This window comes from Labrus bergylta, chromosome 15 (assembly GCF_963930695.1).
Source record: "Labrus bergylta chromosome 15, fLabBer1.1, whole genome shotgun sequence".
Lineage (NCBI taxonomy): Eukaryota > Metazoa > Chordata > Actinopteri > Labriformes > Labridae > Labrus > Labrus bergylta.
Window position 1 is genome coordinate 10,266,328 of NC_089209.1, and position 17,088 is coordinate 10,283,415.

At 39.5% G+C, this 17,088-nt stretch overlaps 1 protein-coding gene across 1 annotated transcript in view; it reads right to left on the reverse strand.

Annotated features, from left to right (window-relative positions):
* Positions 1–927: 927 nt before the first annotated feature.
* The window catches only part of LOC109989637 (apolipoprotein B-100), a 44,529-nt gene continuing 28,368 nt past the window's right edge, over positions 928–17,088 (reverse strand). Inside the window, 17 exon segments of the mRNA XM_065964115.1 lie at positions 928–2,111; positions 2,194–2,299; positions 2,401–2,474; positions 2,575–2,659; positions 4,764–8,512; positions 9,427–9,619; positions 10,616–10,737; positions 11,560–11,631; positions 11,931–12,056; positions 12,984–13,121; positions 13,267–13,401; positions 13,521–13,650; positions 13,802–14,069; positions 14,231–14,458; positions 14,543–14,839; positions 14,975–15,115; positions 15,258–15,378. Of these exon segments, the coding sequence (XP_065820187.1) occupies positions 8,381–8,512; positions 9,427–9,619; positions 10,616–10,737; positions 11,560–11,631; positions 11,931–12,056; positions 12,984–13,121; positions 13,267–13,401; positions 13,521–13,650; positions 13,802–14,069; positions 14,231–14,458; positions 14,543–14,839; positions 14,975–15,115; positions 15,258–15,378 (2,103 nt within the window). The 3' untranslated portion in view covers positions 928–2,111; positions 2,194–2,299; positions 2,401–2,474; positions 2,575–2,659; positions 4,764–8,380.

The following is a 17,088-nucleotide window of genomic DNA, read 5'->3' on the forward strand; positions in this document are numbered from 1 at the left end:
GGGCACAGGGGCCTTGTTGGTAGACTACTTTAACTTTTTGCAGATTTCTATTCGTGTATCTTGATTGCTGTACATCCATTACTGACGCACTTTGGTCTCTTTTTATCTATAAAGCCCTCACTGGAAAGCTTCCATCATATATCACCTTGTTACATCTGAACCCTGGTCCATTTTTAACCCGCTCCAGAGGCTGGTTCTCCAGGTTCCTCATGCCAGGATTGACCTGGGGAAAACTGCTTTTAGTGTTAGTGCTTCAAACTCCTGGAATATTTTACAACAGGACCTGAATTTGAGCACTTTTATCCCTTATGGACACTTTAGAAATATTATTTTTAGCCGCCCAATACCTGACTGTAACTGTTTTATTTAATTTTAATTACTGACTTAACACTGTAGTAATTTCAAGCTTTTAAATTATTTTAGTGTGTATATTTTATTGTTGTTATTGCTCTTTTATTGATTTTATTTTCTGTAGTAGCTTTATCTAATTTCTCATTGTTTATCATTTATGTATGTTTTCTCGGCATCATTGTAAATGAGGGTCGCCCTCAATGATCTCTCCGAGAACTTAAATAAAGGTTGATGGTTGATGATGATAGATTACCCCTCTTATATGTATTATTTGTTTATATATTGTGTGTTTTTTTGAGCATTTTTCCAGAGCCCTTTGTAATAACTCAAGATCAAAATTAAATTTATCATGACTTCCATAAAATAATCTCATCATACATGGGAGCAAAATGAGACTACATATGGCTACATGAATAAAAAGAGAAGAACATGCATGACAGAGATCAAATACGGTTAAAGACAACAAGAAAAACATAAACCTGTTTACACCATAGACTGTTTACACATTACCACATTACTTCAAAATAATGATGGATAGGTGAAACAATGGAAGAGGTCAAAAAGCTCCAGCAACACTTGTAGCACAAAGATTAATTTTATTAACAAATTAGACCGACAGGTTTCAGCTTGTGGCCTTCATCAGAGTCATGAGGATGAAACAATGAATAAAGATCAGGAGAATAGATCCAAGCAAGTTTCATCAACAGTTTGGTGTGAATATAAAAATCACTGTACTGCACTGATCTTTTATTGAATATAACTGTGTATTAATATGTAGGCTACATAATGATCTCTCATTGTCTTAAATAAGTTTAAACAGACAATATTTACAATATAATGCCGCTACAAAATAACAATATATTAAGGATTTAAACAGTAATAATTTATTAAAAATTAAAGACTATAAAAATAGTGATTATTTCACATCTTGACAAAATAACATATTACATGTTAGCAGCTCTATCATCCTTACCAAATCATTATTTATATTCACAACCCCAAACGAGTTTTGATTCTTCATTCATATATCACATGGGTCATTAAGCCAAACATTTAGAGGTGAACACTGAGGTTTTCTGCTCAACACAGTGGATCCAACACATGTAAATATATAGTTGTGGGAGCCACCAAAAAGGTACGCTAAAAGGCTTTTTGTGCAGCAGAGAGTTTTCTTAACAGAGTAGTTAAGGTGTTTCTGCTTACATTCACAGTTCTCTGTTCCATTTCAGTGTCCTATTATCTGTGACGGTGTGACAGTGCCTACAACAGCTAAAAGGAATGCGGCCATCATTCATTTGATTCACTGAACCTGTGTTAACTGTGACATTCATGTCTTCCATTTGTACACTCTCGTATAGTCTATAACAGGTCTTACCAGGTCAAAGCCTCACATGAAAGCTTTGTAAAAGAATAGTTATATAAAATAATCTTTCATAGTCTGCAAATATAAATAAATGATTAAAGAGCAACAGCATATACAGTGAATTAAGTGCTACAATAACTGCTATTCCCCATGCAACCACCTCCCACAGTAGCTTCCGGTATGTGAGATGATGGCATTAAAAAAACATGATGTGAATGTTTTGTTAACATTCAAACAACAACGATTTCATCTCTGCTCTGTCTGTGATAATATTCGTCTGAAGCTCTATGCTGGCCCAGAGTGTATCTTTCATCATCTTTCTTCCACCATTTGTAGATCAATACGGCTGCCACTGTAGCTGCAAGTATCAATCCGGTTACTCCTCCTGCAATAACTCCTGTAAACATCAATTACTGAGTTAAGAGACATTTACACATAGTTTTACTCTGATGAAATTCAGATCATCATATTGGACGTACCGCCAACGACTTCTTGGTTCTCCAAAAGACTTTTCCTGTTGGCCAAAATAACGTAGCTGTCTTTTGGGGGCCACTGTGATTTGTCAAAGGTCATGAAAGAAGAACCCTGAAGACAAAAGATGGAACAGTCACATGACATCACAGTATATCCCTGCCGTGTCATTGTTTTAAGATGAACAACAGTGGGAAAAAAAAGTCATGGCATACATGTGAGGGATTCTTGGCTCCATCGTCCAGGATTTCTGTTAAAGTTCGGACTTCCTCGTTTACTTCATCTTCCCCTGATGAGATTGAAAACGGAGACAATTAAATATACCTTTTGCAAAAATGGACACAATGTAAATTGGATGACGAACAATTTCTTATGGTACTCAGCATTACCATCTTCTAACCAATCCCCTGAACCGGACGCAGAACTGTCCAGGTCATATCCTGATCCCTCCAGGTCTTCAGGAGTGCCAGAGACCTAATGACATGGAAGAAGAAAAAAGAGATGAGGATAAATATGTGGCTCACTGCTGACTAAGAGTACAAAAATAGTGCTTCCTGTCTTATTATTAGCAATGTGAAAACAAACAAGAGGTTAAGGAAGCGTTTAGAGGTACTTTCCAGAAGAAAGCAATAAAGACATGAATCACAGTCCAGATACAAAGTCCCACAATCTGTGGCTGCCAAACCCACGATGATGCACATGTTATCACAGATAAAGTTAATGAGTTGAGAATATAGCTTGAATTAAAGTATAACTACCACACCCTTTGGTTAAAGCAGTAAAGGGAAAATAACACAGTCTGTTAGTTTTGTGTTTAGCTGTTCAGCATCACGTTAGAAAGCTCTTAAAAGTAAATGCTTCTTATTTGACTCATCAATTTGCATTTAAAGTCTCAAGGCTCAAGTAATGCTGCAATAATATTACCTTAAATTAAATTAAAATTAAATTGAGCATTATACTGGGCCAAATAACTCAGTGATGGGGACTTTATAAGCTGTGTTCAGTGTAACCATTGCAAAGTACTTCAGACTCTGAATGTTTTCCAGAGAGCTTGAAAGGCTGCAGAGAATGAAGATTTGATGCTCCAAAGGTTGGGTGTAGATCGGTGGAGGAAATTTCAAATTTGTGTTTAGACTTTAATATTAAAGCCAGGTGGATAGACACAAATCTGAAAATAAATACCAAAAATAATCTCATGTACTTCCTGGATATTAAGTTGTATTAATGCTGTCTGTGTGTTAACCGTCGGTGCACACTTACAATGTTTCTGCTGGAAACACAAGTCATGAAGCTTGAATGATGCATTAAGTCTTGGGCAAGAGGCGGGGTACACCAATGGATGTTTGCCAGTCAATCACAGGGCTGACAGACAACCAGTCACACTCTCAATCACTCCTACGGGCAATTTCAGAGTCACCGATTAACCTAACGAGCATGTCTTTGGACTGTGGGAGGAAGCCGGAGAGAACCCGTGCAGACTCCAAACAGAGGGGATTCGAACCAGTAATCTCCCTGCTGTGAGTCAACAGCGCATTTTTGTCACTGTTACAGTCATGCTGATAAAAAAATATTGAACTAAACTGAAGTTGTGGCAGTGCCGCACCTACAGCTGGCCAAATTTCACTGGTGGAAGGAAAGAAAGTACTGTATGTTATACTGGGGTTTAAAAGTAGCTTTACTGCAATATTTACATTGCTTTACATCATGCTACTTTTAACAGGTAAATATTGTAGTTTCTCATACACTACTTTATTTACTTAGTATTTTAATGCATTTTTCATAGCCTTTAATTTAATATCTACGTTGTTTAATACACACACAATATGTCAAATTTACATCATAATCAGAAGACTCTTGAACGTTAATGTTTGAGTAACAATTAAACACTGGAATTAAATGATATCAGTCTTGGAGTAGTGAACAGGGTCATTCAACAACCCTAATTTATGTGCTTTTATAAGTAAACATTTTGGATATAGCACTGATGTGTTAATGTCCATAAGCCTCGGGCAAACAGGTCAAAACATATTATGGTGGAACTATTAAATATTTATGTAATAAATATGCTGTTAGTTTGTAAAAATGGAAACAACTTCAATGGAATTCCAAAGCCACAGGTAATTTCACCTTTTTTTTTTTTTAAAGTCCCCACAAAATGAGAAGTGAGATGTCCTCTGACTAAAAGCACTGCCTGTGGTTGTTAACATCTTGACTTCTACGCACTCTTTTGTTTTTTTTCCCCAGACATTTTATTCCGAAGACGGAAATAATCACCTTGACACCAACCAATGAGCGTCTAATGAGTTTAAATAAACCTTTATCAAATTAAACACACAAATGACAATTAACAAATGAAAGTGCTGTAAATAAAATACACTTTTTGAAAAAAACGTATCAGGGCTTCGAACATTAACCACAACCAAAGCTTACATACAGCCTATGCTCTAAAATAAACACACCTTGGTATGTCAGTAACAAGCCCTTGCTAACTTCAGGAAGTGATAAAGGTGAGCACGAGATTGAGGTAGCTGATAAAAATGTTTGTCTGACTTATTTAAACAGAATTTAAATGACTTACCGACGTATGAGCTGGGTATATAAACACCAAAGCTATACAAAAACAGGCAGTCAGGGGTGTCCTCATGTTTCAGTCGATTCGGCGACCGGTTTATCTTATTCTCTCTCTCGTCTCAGGACCTCATCAGGTATTTTCATTGACGGCAGGGCTGAGAAACCACGCCCACCAATAAACCACGAAAAACAACATGAACTTCAGTTATAGTGTTTACAGAGAACTACAAAAAAAACAACAATAATTTACTGGTTTTATGAACTTCACTTTATCAGCAAACCACTTCAATGGCACATTAAACTTGAACACATGCCCTGAGATAAAACAATGTGTCCTTCCTCAGGTACATTGATGGATAAAGTGTTCAAATCTTTGAATTCTATGAAAAATCATAATAAAAAAATTCAACCATAAATAAAAAACAGCGCCAGGAGAAATTTGCGTTGAAATAAAGTTAAAGTACCAAAATAAAAAGTGTTTTAATTTTTGAATTAGAATACGGTAACAAACTAAATGTTATGAGGTAAGAAGTATATATGCCTTTGACTTTGTATGGAGTATACATATAAAAGGTACCTGAAAATGTAAATACTCAAGAGAAGCAGACCTTGTGCAATGAGGATTTAGAAACCACATTTAGTTTGATGTGCCTCTGGATGAACAATGGTAAATTATTTTCCATTTCAGCTTATACTTCCCTTAAATACAAAAAATAACTTTATGATAGATTATGCAAAATCTTACTTAGAAAGCAGCTATAGATGCTTTAAATGTTCTGGTGTAGGGTACAAGAGTATACGGTACATTAACTGTTTGAAATGTTGAAGAGTAGAACGACAAAGTAGCGCAAAACACTCAAGTATCTTAAAATAGTATAATATAGTAAATATTTTGGGCGTATCAGTTTTTCTTTTCCCCTCAGATGTTTTTGAGAGAGAGCTGAGCTCGCTATGTTCACGTCACCATTAAATCATTCTCAGAACAAATAATTAATCAGAATTTCTGTCACAAATAATCATTCAAAGTTAAGTTTGGAATAGTTCTACTGACAATATATACCTTTAAGTAAATCCAAACCTGTCGAGGCAACTTTTTTTTAGTTGGATGCTGATTATTCAGAGTAACTCATGCTTAAGAATAAAACATTTAAAAAAAAACTACAAACATGAGAGAAACCAGAACCATGCGGGTCAAATGTTAGAAGAACAGTTTAATCATACATAGTCACAATTCTGCTTCCAAAAATGAGTTTGTTTTCTTCATCTAACATCTGGAAATGTACATAAGGCCACCTGAAAATGTACATGACTTTGACAGTGTGACAAAACTCATATGTTCATATTTATATAATTGACAATATTTTACATTGCTTTTGCTTACAAGGTAGTAGCTGTTCCAAAATACAGCACTCTTCTGTACAAAAATAATTCTTGTCATATCCTGTGAAGTTTCCATGGTAGCAGAGAGGACTAAATGCAGCCTCTGTTTTGAGTACAGAGTGTTTTTGTTTTCTTCTTTTTAAACTGTCACACATCAGAAAGACTATCAACAGTGGATGTTACAGCTCCAGTACAAATAGAGGCTGGCCTTTCCCAAAGCGGATTAAAAACAAAAAAAAAAACTATGCCAGATTATGAAGCCATAGAGTCTTCTTTTCTTTAAAATAACACTTGATCAAATAAAACTGTATACATTATATTCAAGGGGGAAAGGAGTGATGAATATACACACATCAAAATGCACAATTTTTGCCTTTTTCTCCCCAAAAAAGTGTAAAAGACATCCCATTTACAGCATCAACGTTTACAAATGTACAACTGTACAGACAAAATAAAAGCATCACTACAAATTTAGAGCAAGGCCTGTCAAACACCACGACTAGACATTTTTTTTTTCAATTTAACTAATAATCTTACACTTATTAACTGCACATATACTACATGTATTCTACAATTATTCATATGAAGCAAAGAAGCCATCACTACGAGCATTACAGGTGATTTGTATAGCTTTAAAAGGCCCCACCGGCCTGCACCTATGCACTTGCATACCCAATCAAATGGAAAAAAAAAAAGAAAGAAAGAAAAGTTGTTTAAAAAAACAGAAACAGAGCCATTAAAAATATTCCTCCAGCATCCCTTTCTCAAAGTTATCCCACAAGCTCTCGTTCATGTCACCTCAGATGTACAAAGCTGGGATAAGCTCACAACATGTTGTTTCCTTACTCTAACCTTCAGGCGGTGGGGGTCCCATCACTGCTGCTAGCCCCCCTACCCAAAAAGCAACAATTTACTCGTACGTAAAAATGCTATACATCGCTAAACTACTTCTATGCAAGAGATGATTATTCAGTACATAAAGATACCGTTTTCTTGGGCAGTGTTCATCTCAAACTACAAGACATAAGATGTTACACAAAACATGATAAAGAAAAAAATCATTCCAAGGATTAAAACCTGTCACAGCATGCCAACACATAGCCCACTCCCACCCAACTATCCCCACGAAAAAGGCCCCCCGCACTACTCATTTCATGTTAATATTAAACCAGGTTACACGCCCGCTGTACAACCAAACCTCATGCTCCGCTTCTATAATTTAACTGTAGATTTTTTTTTTTTTTTAATTCTAGCATAACCCCCCCCTCCCCAATGATCCTCTGCATGAGGGAAAAGACGGCTCAAAGTGAGGGCTCATTGAATGCAGCAGCTCAGGTTGGTCAGTCTGAAATATATAGTACCGAATCATCAAGCTGCTGAGTAAACAGGGGCCCCAAACGTAAGCCTGGAAAAAGAGGTGAGAAAAAGCCACCATCTGAAAAAACACGACCCTAGGAGTAGAGCACCAATCCCCAAAGCCGAGCTTGCAAACTGGTCTGAAGAGACCTTTGAGTGACGGTGGCACCGACAAGTAGTAGTCCCCTGTGGATAGAGGGGTTTAAATCCCTCTGGATCACTTATGCCTATATGAAAAACTAATCCATCAGCTGCTTTGGCATGGGAGAAATTTTACTGTGCACGGGGTAATATACAAATATAAGATTTAATTGCCTGGACGTCTGTTAGAACAGCTGACTTAATACGTCTAGTTACAAAAAACAAGTGAAATTGTTTGTATTTTTTCTCTTAAAAGGTTCACTCAGTTCAGCCTTATAAAATCACTTGCTGGTGTTAATTGTAGGAATTGTAAATTTGAGCAAATGTGTAATAAGTTTTGTGTTTCTACAGAGAATTTACAAGGTAAAAAACTAAATGTACAAGATAATATGAAAACCAGTCAAATACATCAATAACATCATTAACAATGGGCTTGTGCTTTACCCAAGAAAAAAAAGAGGAAAAAAAAAAAAAAAAAAGTACCCTGCTGACTGTGCGTCCCCTGGGGGCCGCGCTGGGCTGCACCAGGGGCGGCAGAGCAACAGGGGTCAGTTGTCACAGCGTTCTTAGGTGAGTTGACTTGTCTTCTTTTTGTTTGTTTTTTTGGTAATTCCCCTCAAAAAAAAAAAAAAAGGGGGGGGCGACAGAGGGTGTCGAAGGCTAACCCCTATGGCTAAGGAGCATCTCTCACAGAACAGGGGTATGGGGCTCCTTCTCTTCTTCAGGGGAACCCGAGTGTCGACGGGACTACATGAGGCCGTTTGTCGGGCCGCCGATGGGACCCAGCTCAGAGCCGCTCTTCATGTAATACTTTTCTAGTTTGGCCAGAATGTGCTTCCCGTAGGTGTACTTGCGTAAAGTGGCGATGTGAGGCCGGATCTAAGAAGACAGAGAGGACAGAGGTCAGAAAAAACACAGGCGAGTGAAAATTATCAAACAAGTAGGAGATCGACTCAATGAGCTCAAAAACATAAAAGACATTTTTAGATCAGACAAAAAGGTTTTAGCTTAGCTTCTAACAGACAGAACTTTTAGATTTATAGATCTAAAAAAAAATAAAAAATACTCAGCAAAAAAAAAAATGTAATTGCTGAGTACAGTGTTGCAGCACAAGCAGAACAAAATCAATGTTAATTACTCTGAAAGAAAAAAAATCACCTTCCTTTATACCAAGTGAAAAGACTGAGGTGGAGAAGTTAGAACATTTAACTTTAACATGTTTTACACTCTGAGTTTTGAAGACTTTTTGTAACAAGACTGATCAGAGTGATCTAAAAAAAAAAAAAAAAAAAGACAATGAATCTATCTCAAAACTGATTTAACTCAAACTGGGTGAGATCACTTTTAATAATTTCAGTCAGTAAGCATCTAAGTTTTGTTTTTATGAAACAGGCTGACGTTTATATTGATGCCTCTTTATTAGCGACAAAGCAAAAAAATCCTCAAGATTTATTCTGTAGTTACTTTTGTTTTGAGGTGTGCATGAGACAACTGAAATCTGTTTTTTTTTTTCTATTGAAAATTGTGAATGCTCTGTCCTGTTAATTCCTCATTTTCAGGTCGTGCCCGAAAAATCAGGTTGTACAAATCTAAATTAGGAGCTTTAATTGTGCATCGTATAATATACAGTGGTACAGTGTGAGCTGATATCAGCTACAAGCTTTTTCCTACAAATCGTACGGTGAACGCTGGGCGTAAGCTTACCATCATACACACTGTACACACTCCTGATGTACTTACCAACCCCCCTTGTTCTATTATGTTTGCTCACACTAGTTTGGTAGGTAACCCACCTTGTGCATAATGATTTTGCGTTGAGCAGGTTCCGCCATGTCGATCATTCTTTGGACGACGTAGTTGGCATACTGGTCCTTCATCATGGTGTAAAGGGCACTGTGAGGCCCGTCTTTCTGGCAGCACACTTCGTCTATGAGCAGGGCTCTCTCTGCACGTGAAGAGTGGATCACACACTTCTCCACAACATTACTAAAAAAAACACAAAGAGAGAGAGAGAGAGAGAAAAAAAAGCTTCCGTTACAAACAAATCCATAAGTGAGCTGAAGGAGCACCAGCCTACCACGGAGGATGCTTTTATTTCACCATTTGGCTCCAGTGGGCGATGCATCAAATGAATAACAACTCAATTATTTAGATGCTAGTATGGCTTGAGTCCAACCACAGGGAGGGCAGAAAGAGAGGCACTTCTTTATCATTAGTTAGCCATTGCAGATCAACACAAGCCCAAGAATAGGCAGTCTGTAAGGCCTCTTTGCAAAAAACAAAAAACAAAGGGCCCTCAACTTTAAGGCATGAAATTAACATTTTAGTATACAGTACTTGCCTCCCATAAACCTCAAATACTTTACTTTATAGGTAAAGGGGAAAAAAATATATTTTATGGTTTGAAGATATGTCCAAATCTTTGCTTTGGATGGAGTTCATGTTTGATCAACTTTGAGTGGATAGTGTATGTTGATGAACACACTTTACTCTGCCTATGTGAATGAAAACAAGACATAAATGTCAGCTCTGCAGTTCCCGTCATGTTCCTGTTTAAGCATGTGTGAGTGTTCCTTAAACCAATCCAAACTCATCCATCATGCTTTTCACAAGGCATTGTTAAACCCCTCTACTTTCTTAGCATGATATTTTCACAGTTCAATCAGGCAACAAACTCTCAGTTAACATTTATTTTCTTCAAGAATCTAAAAAACAACCATTAAAAAAAAAATCTTTGTTGTTGAGTTTGTTTAATGTGAGCTGGACCTTTGAGACTGAATAATAACATTTAAATTGAAAGATTGTTTTTTTTTTTTTTTTCCCAACACAAAATATTAAACCTGATTGCTTTGAACACAGAATTGACCAACATTTTCTTATGCTGGCTGTTGCACTACAATCCTGGTGAAACCAACGTTTTAATAAAACAGTGCCAAAGTTTATGGAATATTTAAAGGTGATCGTAATGAAAAGAAAACTCACCTGGCAAATTTGTGTTGGCTGAGGACGAGTACTTTTCCGCGAACCTCTGCGACTATCTTGCTCTTGTCCTCTGGCCTGCCGTGCTCCAGAACGTGCTGAATGACGTAGTTACCGTACTGATCCTGTAGGGGGTAGTGTAGGCATGAGCTCGAGGTAAATGTCCCTTTTCAATAAATGATGATGATCACAAAGAATCTGTGAGACACCCGTTTTTAGTCTGATTGAAACTCATGCACTAGAGAATCATGCATCTGTACGATGAGAGACGAATGAGTGACACCCCCACTTCAAGTCTTTAAATTAACCCTTACGTCATCACTGCTGAAGGTCAGACAAAAGAGATGCTGCTGGTAGTTAACACAACCAGTAGAATCTTTGCCCCTTCAGAAATGGGTGATGGACATTATGGGTGTAATTTGAGAGTGACAAGATGGACAAACAAATAACAACACTCTGGCATTTTGTTGTTGGGTAGGTAACCTTTCATTTTGAAAGTATTTGCCTTTTAATGCATTTCTCGTCAATCTGTTTTAACTAGATCATCTGCATTATTAAGCCTTAATGTCGAGCTCAAGATCAAGTAACCAGTAATTCAAAGCGCTACTCTTGATCGCTTTATTACTAAACCGGAGAATTCGGTTTTGTTGAAATTATGATGCAAACAGAAAAACAGATTGAACAGGAGATGCTGTAGGCTAAAGATAGAATCATCAGACAGTGGGGGAAGCATGTGCCTGGTGAATCCCTTGTGGCGTAAAGCAAGAGGGAGGAAAAGAAGAGAAAGAGGCGGCTCAGTGGGTTAGGAAAGGGCTCATAAAAGTTGGGAGTCGGAGCGCTAGCTAAATGTTAAATTAAGACTCTTAACAAAAGAGAAAATTAAAAAAAAAAAAGAAGGAAGAGAGGAGCACGGGGACATCCGCGAGAGAGAGGCAAATTGCTCTGACCTTGAACAGTGCATCGCGGGACACTGTATAATATGTTTTGGGTGTCATCTCCAATGAAACGCCTTGATATTTCTAGATGGAATAAGTGAGGGGGGGTAGGGTGGATGTTTAAATAATCACAACATGTCAGATGTATTGACAGCTAACAGTACATGTACATTTATCTTACACTTTACACTTAGCAGAGCACGTCTACAGTACACAGGAACAATGACAAGCTGATAATATGAAATGCTCAACACATGAAAGAGACATGCGTATATACCAGACAAGCACACATCTCAACAATGATCAGTCACATCTAGCAAACACAGAGAAAGAGATTACATCTGCAAACAGTGAGGGCTAAGAAATGAGACAGATGTGCTCACCTGGCCCAGCTGTTCAGAGTGCTGATGCAGCTCTTCCAGGATGGGAAGAGTCTGCTCCTGGGTGCAGTGCTCCAAAATCCTTTGAATAACTCTGCAGCCGTAGGGATGTGTCGAAAGCACAAACACCTGCGAGAAGCATGTAAAAAAAAAAAAAAAAAAAAAAAAGATAAAAAGACATAACTACAGTTTTATACTGAAATAAACTAGATTAAAGGTCATATCGAGATGCCATGTTGGGCCACATGTCCATCTAGAGTTTTCTTTTCTGAGCGCCAGCGTCTTTTTTTCAATATGGAGAGAGCGTTTACAACAACTGACGGCTGCCTGGAGAAAATGTGCAGTGGCCAGTATGTTTTTTTTTTAGTTCCCAGCCTTTTTTTGTGCGGCCACTCTGAGCGCTAAAATCTTTTAACTTTTCAGAAAGTCGCTGTTGAGGTCACCAGCGCTTTTTTCCCCAAATGTACGATATTCCCCGTAGTTTTGCTGCCTACGGATCGGGTCTTGTACCCACATCCTCTCTGTTGGGTAATAATAAAAAACAGTAAACATACACTAAAAGTAAAGGAGCAGTGTAGGGCATATAGCGGTCATTGTCAACAGACTGTTGTCATAAGAGAAGCGCTGCATGTTCGTCCTGTCGTTCGCAGCGCAGAAACGTTCATTTAGTACTGGTGTAGTAAATCTTTAATATTGCTCATGACAAGCACGTTCATTAACAAATAATGACTTTACAACTCAGTGTTTGGACTACCCGAGTGAAGAAATGTTTCTTTTCATGAAACTTGTTTAGAGTCTAATATCTAGCAGTCTATTCTGAAATGCTAAAAACCATCAGAATCTGTATTAATGAAAAACATCATGATTTTAGTAAAAGCTTGTCATCCTCTATCCCCACATCTTATTCCAACTTCATTCTTTAATTAATATAAAACATGAGCACAGATACATCTGCAGTCATTAACACGTCTTTAAAGCATTTTTAAATTTCCATCTCCACAAACTCAAAATGTAGAATAGAAAACACATTGCTTATGAAAATGATAACAAACGCACCTGTCCCTGGAAGGCATCAATAATGAACTGGAGGGCCTGGGGCTGGACACACTCGATACACTTCTGCACCACGTGGTTGCCGTTCTGGTCCTTGACACACTTCAGCACGTGGCCATCGAGCTCGCGGACGATGTCACTCTGGAGGGGGCGAAAATTAGGCAAAGATTGTTACAGATGTTACTGTGTTCAAATTAAAGATAGAAATATACTGACATGATAATGGAAAAAGACCTCCATAAGAAATGTAAGCAGAAACATTAAAAAGACATAAAGTCTCACTTACAATTACCTGCTGGTCTGAGGAAATGGACTCCAGAGCTTTCTGAATGACCCTGCAGCCGTACATCTGCAAGGCCAGGGGGAGAACGTGCCCGCGGATACGTGTCGCCAAAGCCAACTTCTGGTCTGCACTTCCAAACTTTAAAAACACATAACACAAAATCTGTTGCCCAGATGCTACAGAATCTAGAGCCTCACCCACAGTGTTCAAGTTGATATGAAGTGGTTAGTAGAGATAAACTTTAAAACAGCCCCAACCTCAAAGAACTTCTGGATGACATAGTTCCCAAATACATCAGTCATCAGTTGGTAAGCCGCTTGCAGAATCTCTCCAAACACCATCTGTCTCTCAGCTGGAGTGGCCCTCTCTAGCTTCTGCTGGATAAATCTAGACAGACAAGATCGTAACAAAGAGTCGCGAAGGAAATGAAGAAATTAGTCAGACTAGCAAATTCCCCCGCAAGGCAATCCCCGTGTTAAGGTTTACAGTTTAAAAAAAACTAAAACTCATTTTCAAGCCAAAGGACTTTCACAGCCACCTTGATCCATGCTGGTCTTGAGAGAACTCCACCATGTGACCCGGCAGGTCACGCAGTTGCAAGTTTGGGAAGCGGTTGTTCCTGAAGTCTTCGAGCAGGCGGCTGCGTCCGGATGGCATTACATCAGAGCGACTGTAGCGGGGCCGAGCCGGAGGAAAGAGCTGGCTGCTGGAATTAAAGAGACTGGATGTCCCGCCGGCGCTCCGGTACTTTGCCTCAGCTCCAGGTGCTGCTGAAATGTAACGCCCGCTTCCATTCGTCAGGCCACCTAGGAAAAGGGAATGACAAGATCCTGATGAATGATTTTTTTCATCTCTCTCTTTATCTGATGCGCAGAGAAAGTTAATTTTGTTAACCACCATCACATTATGTTTCCACTCAAACCGAAGGTAAACATCTACCACTTAATTATATTACCATGATGCTTACCTAGGTGAAGGCTAGAAGAGGATCCATGAGAGGAGGGCAGAGAAGGAGGAGGAGTGAGCGGGGAGTGACCTGGTGTGAGGCCGATGGGGCTGGGTGAGGAGGAGTAACCCAGGCTGTTGTAAAAAGGCTGGCCGATGGGAGTTAAACTGCTCCCGCCCCGTTTGTACAGGTCAGAACTAGCCAACAAGGAATCCCTGCGAGATACACTGCTACTGGTAGAGCTGGAAACTGCAAGAAAGAAAAGATAGGTTTTGAAAAACAGACTGTTTCATCAATTAACATGTAGCTAATCGAAGTGGATGATTCACTGACCAGAGGAGCCGAAGCCACCCAGAGCAGAGCCCAGGCCAACACCAAGGGAGCCACCAGCGCTGCTGAAACCCAGCGAGGAGCTAGCCTGTTGCTGAGCAGCCGAGGTGTGAGAGAAGAGGGAGCTGCTCTGAGAGGTGTTGGGGACCGAACCGGAGCCGTAGAATGAGCTAGAGGGCAGGCCGCTGCTGGGCGGGGGAGCCTGCTGCTGCTGCTGCTGGGGCTGAGGCATGGAGCGGTACATCCCGTTAGCTGGACCTGACATGTTGTTACCGGAGCCAGATGCTGACACCGCGGCTGCTGGTGCAGGTAGACAGAAAGGGAAGTGTGAGGAGTTTAACGAGAGCTGAGGTTGAAAGGTAATATTCTAGTAAGAAAAAAAAAAAAGAAAAAAAGAAGACCAACAGATTCAGAGCTCTACAGACAGGTACTTACCAGCTTGTGCTGCTGCGGCGTTGATGAGGAGAGGGGTCTGGACTAGACGAACTGGACCACCTAGACCAGTTCTGGCACCAGGACCCATCACCAGGGCCCCATTCTGGTCATAGTAGGCTGCAGGGGCCAGCACCTGATAACCTGAATTTTGAAGAATCAAAGACGGTCAGCAATCACAGCAAAGACTATAGAAGCTCCTTAAAAGAGGACGCAAAATGAAAAACAAAGCAGAGAAGACGTAGGGCTGCATATATATGATGGCTGCATGAAGTTGACTACCAACCAGGCATTCCTGCGTATGCTAGCGCAGGGTTTGCTGCAGCTGCTGCAGCCAGAGACTCCTGTTGACTCTGCTGGCCTTGCCCTGGTGTGAGAGGTCTCTGATTGGCTCCTGTGCGCATCACCTGGAGGAGAAGGTAAGGAGGCTTTCAGAAACAAAATGCTGTCGAAGTGTTTGAAACGATTTCAAGTTGGGCCGTGTTCACACTTGACTTCTTTTTTCAGAAAAAAGCGCTGCCTTCAGCGCCTTTTGAGCGCTTATGTGCGAGTGTTCTGTAACCTTAACAACAGGATCCAGTCTACGGTGCAACTGCGCCGGAGCACAACGCATCAATTTAACACAGAAAAGAACAAGCAGGACGGGAAGTCAGACACCAATACAACATTAAAACATACGGTTTATTTTTAGAATAACACCCTCCGTTTTGACGGTTCAGAAAAACGACCGTTTGTTTGTGTATTTATAAGGTTTTTATTAAGTTTTATACCACGAACATCGTATTATCTCGTGCTGTCGCGAGTGAATCTGTTAAATTACCGCGGAAACTCCTTTGTCTCCGTACTCCGTCTGTCCGGCTCTCTGCACAGCCGGACAGACGGAGAACGCAGCCGGTCTGCAGACTGAGAACGCAGCCGGTCTGCAGACCGAGAACGCAGCCGGTCTGCAGACTGAGAACGCAGCCGGTGGGTGTTGATGGATGAGGATGCACGGACCCGTAACAGACCGGAGCGGACACACAATGCACACATATCTGGTGGAAGTTTGCCGTTGTTGGGCACAGGCAACTAGGGACGTAGGTTATTACTCATCCTGATTGGTCAGCTGTCAGAAAGGCGCTTGACGTCACCCAGCGCTTTTCTGACAAGTTGAAATAATTCAACTGAAAAAGGCGTCGGGCGCAGCGCTTTTTTGAAAAGGCGTCATACTTTTTCATAGGCTTGTATGTAAAAAAGGCGCTGGCAGTTGAAAAAAGAAGTCAAGTGTGAACACGGCCTTAGGCTTGTTTTCAACCGGAACTAAGTTGGTTTCCAGTTTCATCAAATTTGAAAAACTGTTGCCTAGTAACATCAACAAAGGACTCCACCTCAATTTGAGCTACAGAGCTAGAGTGGCAAAAGCGGTTGCCATGGTAATGGGTTATCATACAATTTCCACACCCCCATTAACTGTTTATGGAAGAACATTGACCAAAACAAAAAGCCAGTTATTTAACACTACCTGGACTAATGGACTCTAAAACCAAAGAACAAAACAACAAATTCAGGTATCCATGATTAAATATAAAGACGGCATTTTCACAGAATGTTACTAAATTATACCTTTGGGAACAAAACGCTCTTTGCAAAAATAGGAGAGGAAAATTGCTGAGGCCCTTTTATCATTTCTAATAAAATCATTTTTTTTCCCTGGATCTGAAAGCCAAGAAGCCAAGTGTTTAACATAAGAAGGTTAACAGTTAAACTGTACAGATTACGCTTATATTTTAGACCAATCTGCTTCACAAAGCAGGTTTACATAAGTCACATGTACGTCATTGTTTTAAAAGTCGTTTTCTTCATGCATGAAATTTAAATGTTGACTGTACTTGTTTAACTGAAATCTGAGCTCCATGTTTTACTCTTAAAGATATGTGCAGCTTTTAGTAAACATGATAGCTTTTAAAATGCATTGCAGTTTTTTTTTTTTTTTTTTAAAAGTAGGAAAACCTTCATTCATTGTTTCACATCGACTCTAAATCACATTTTCACCATGTTTTCGCTCTTTACATGAGTTTTAGAATTAGAGAAATAGACACATTGGAATACAAGAAAGGCTAGAGACTGTATATAAAGAT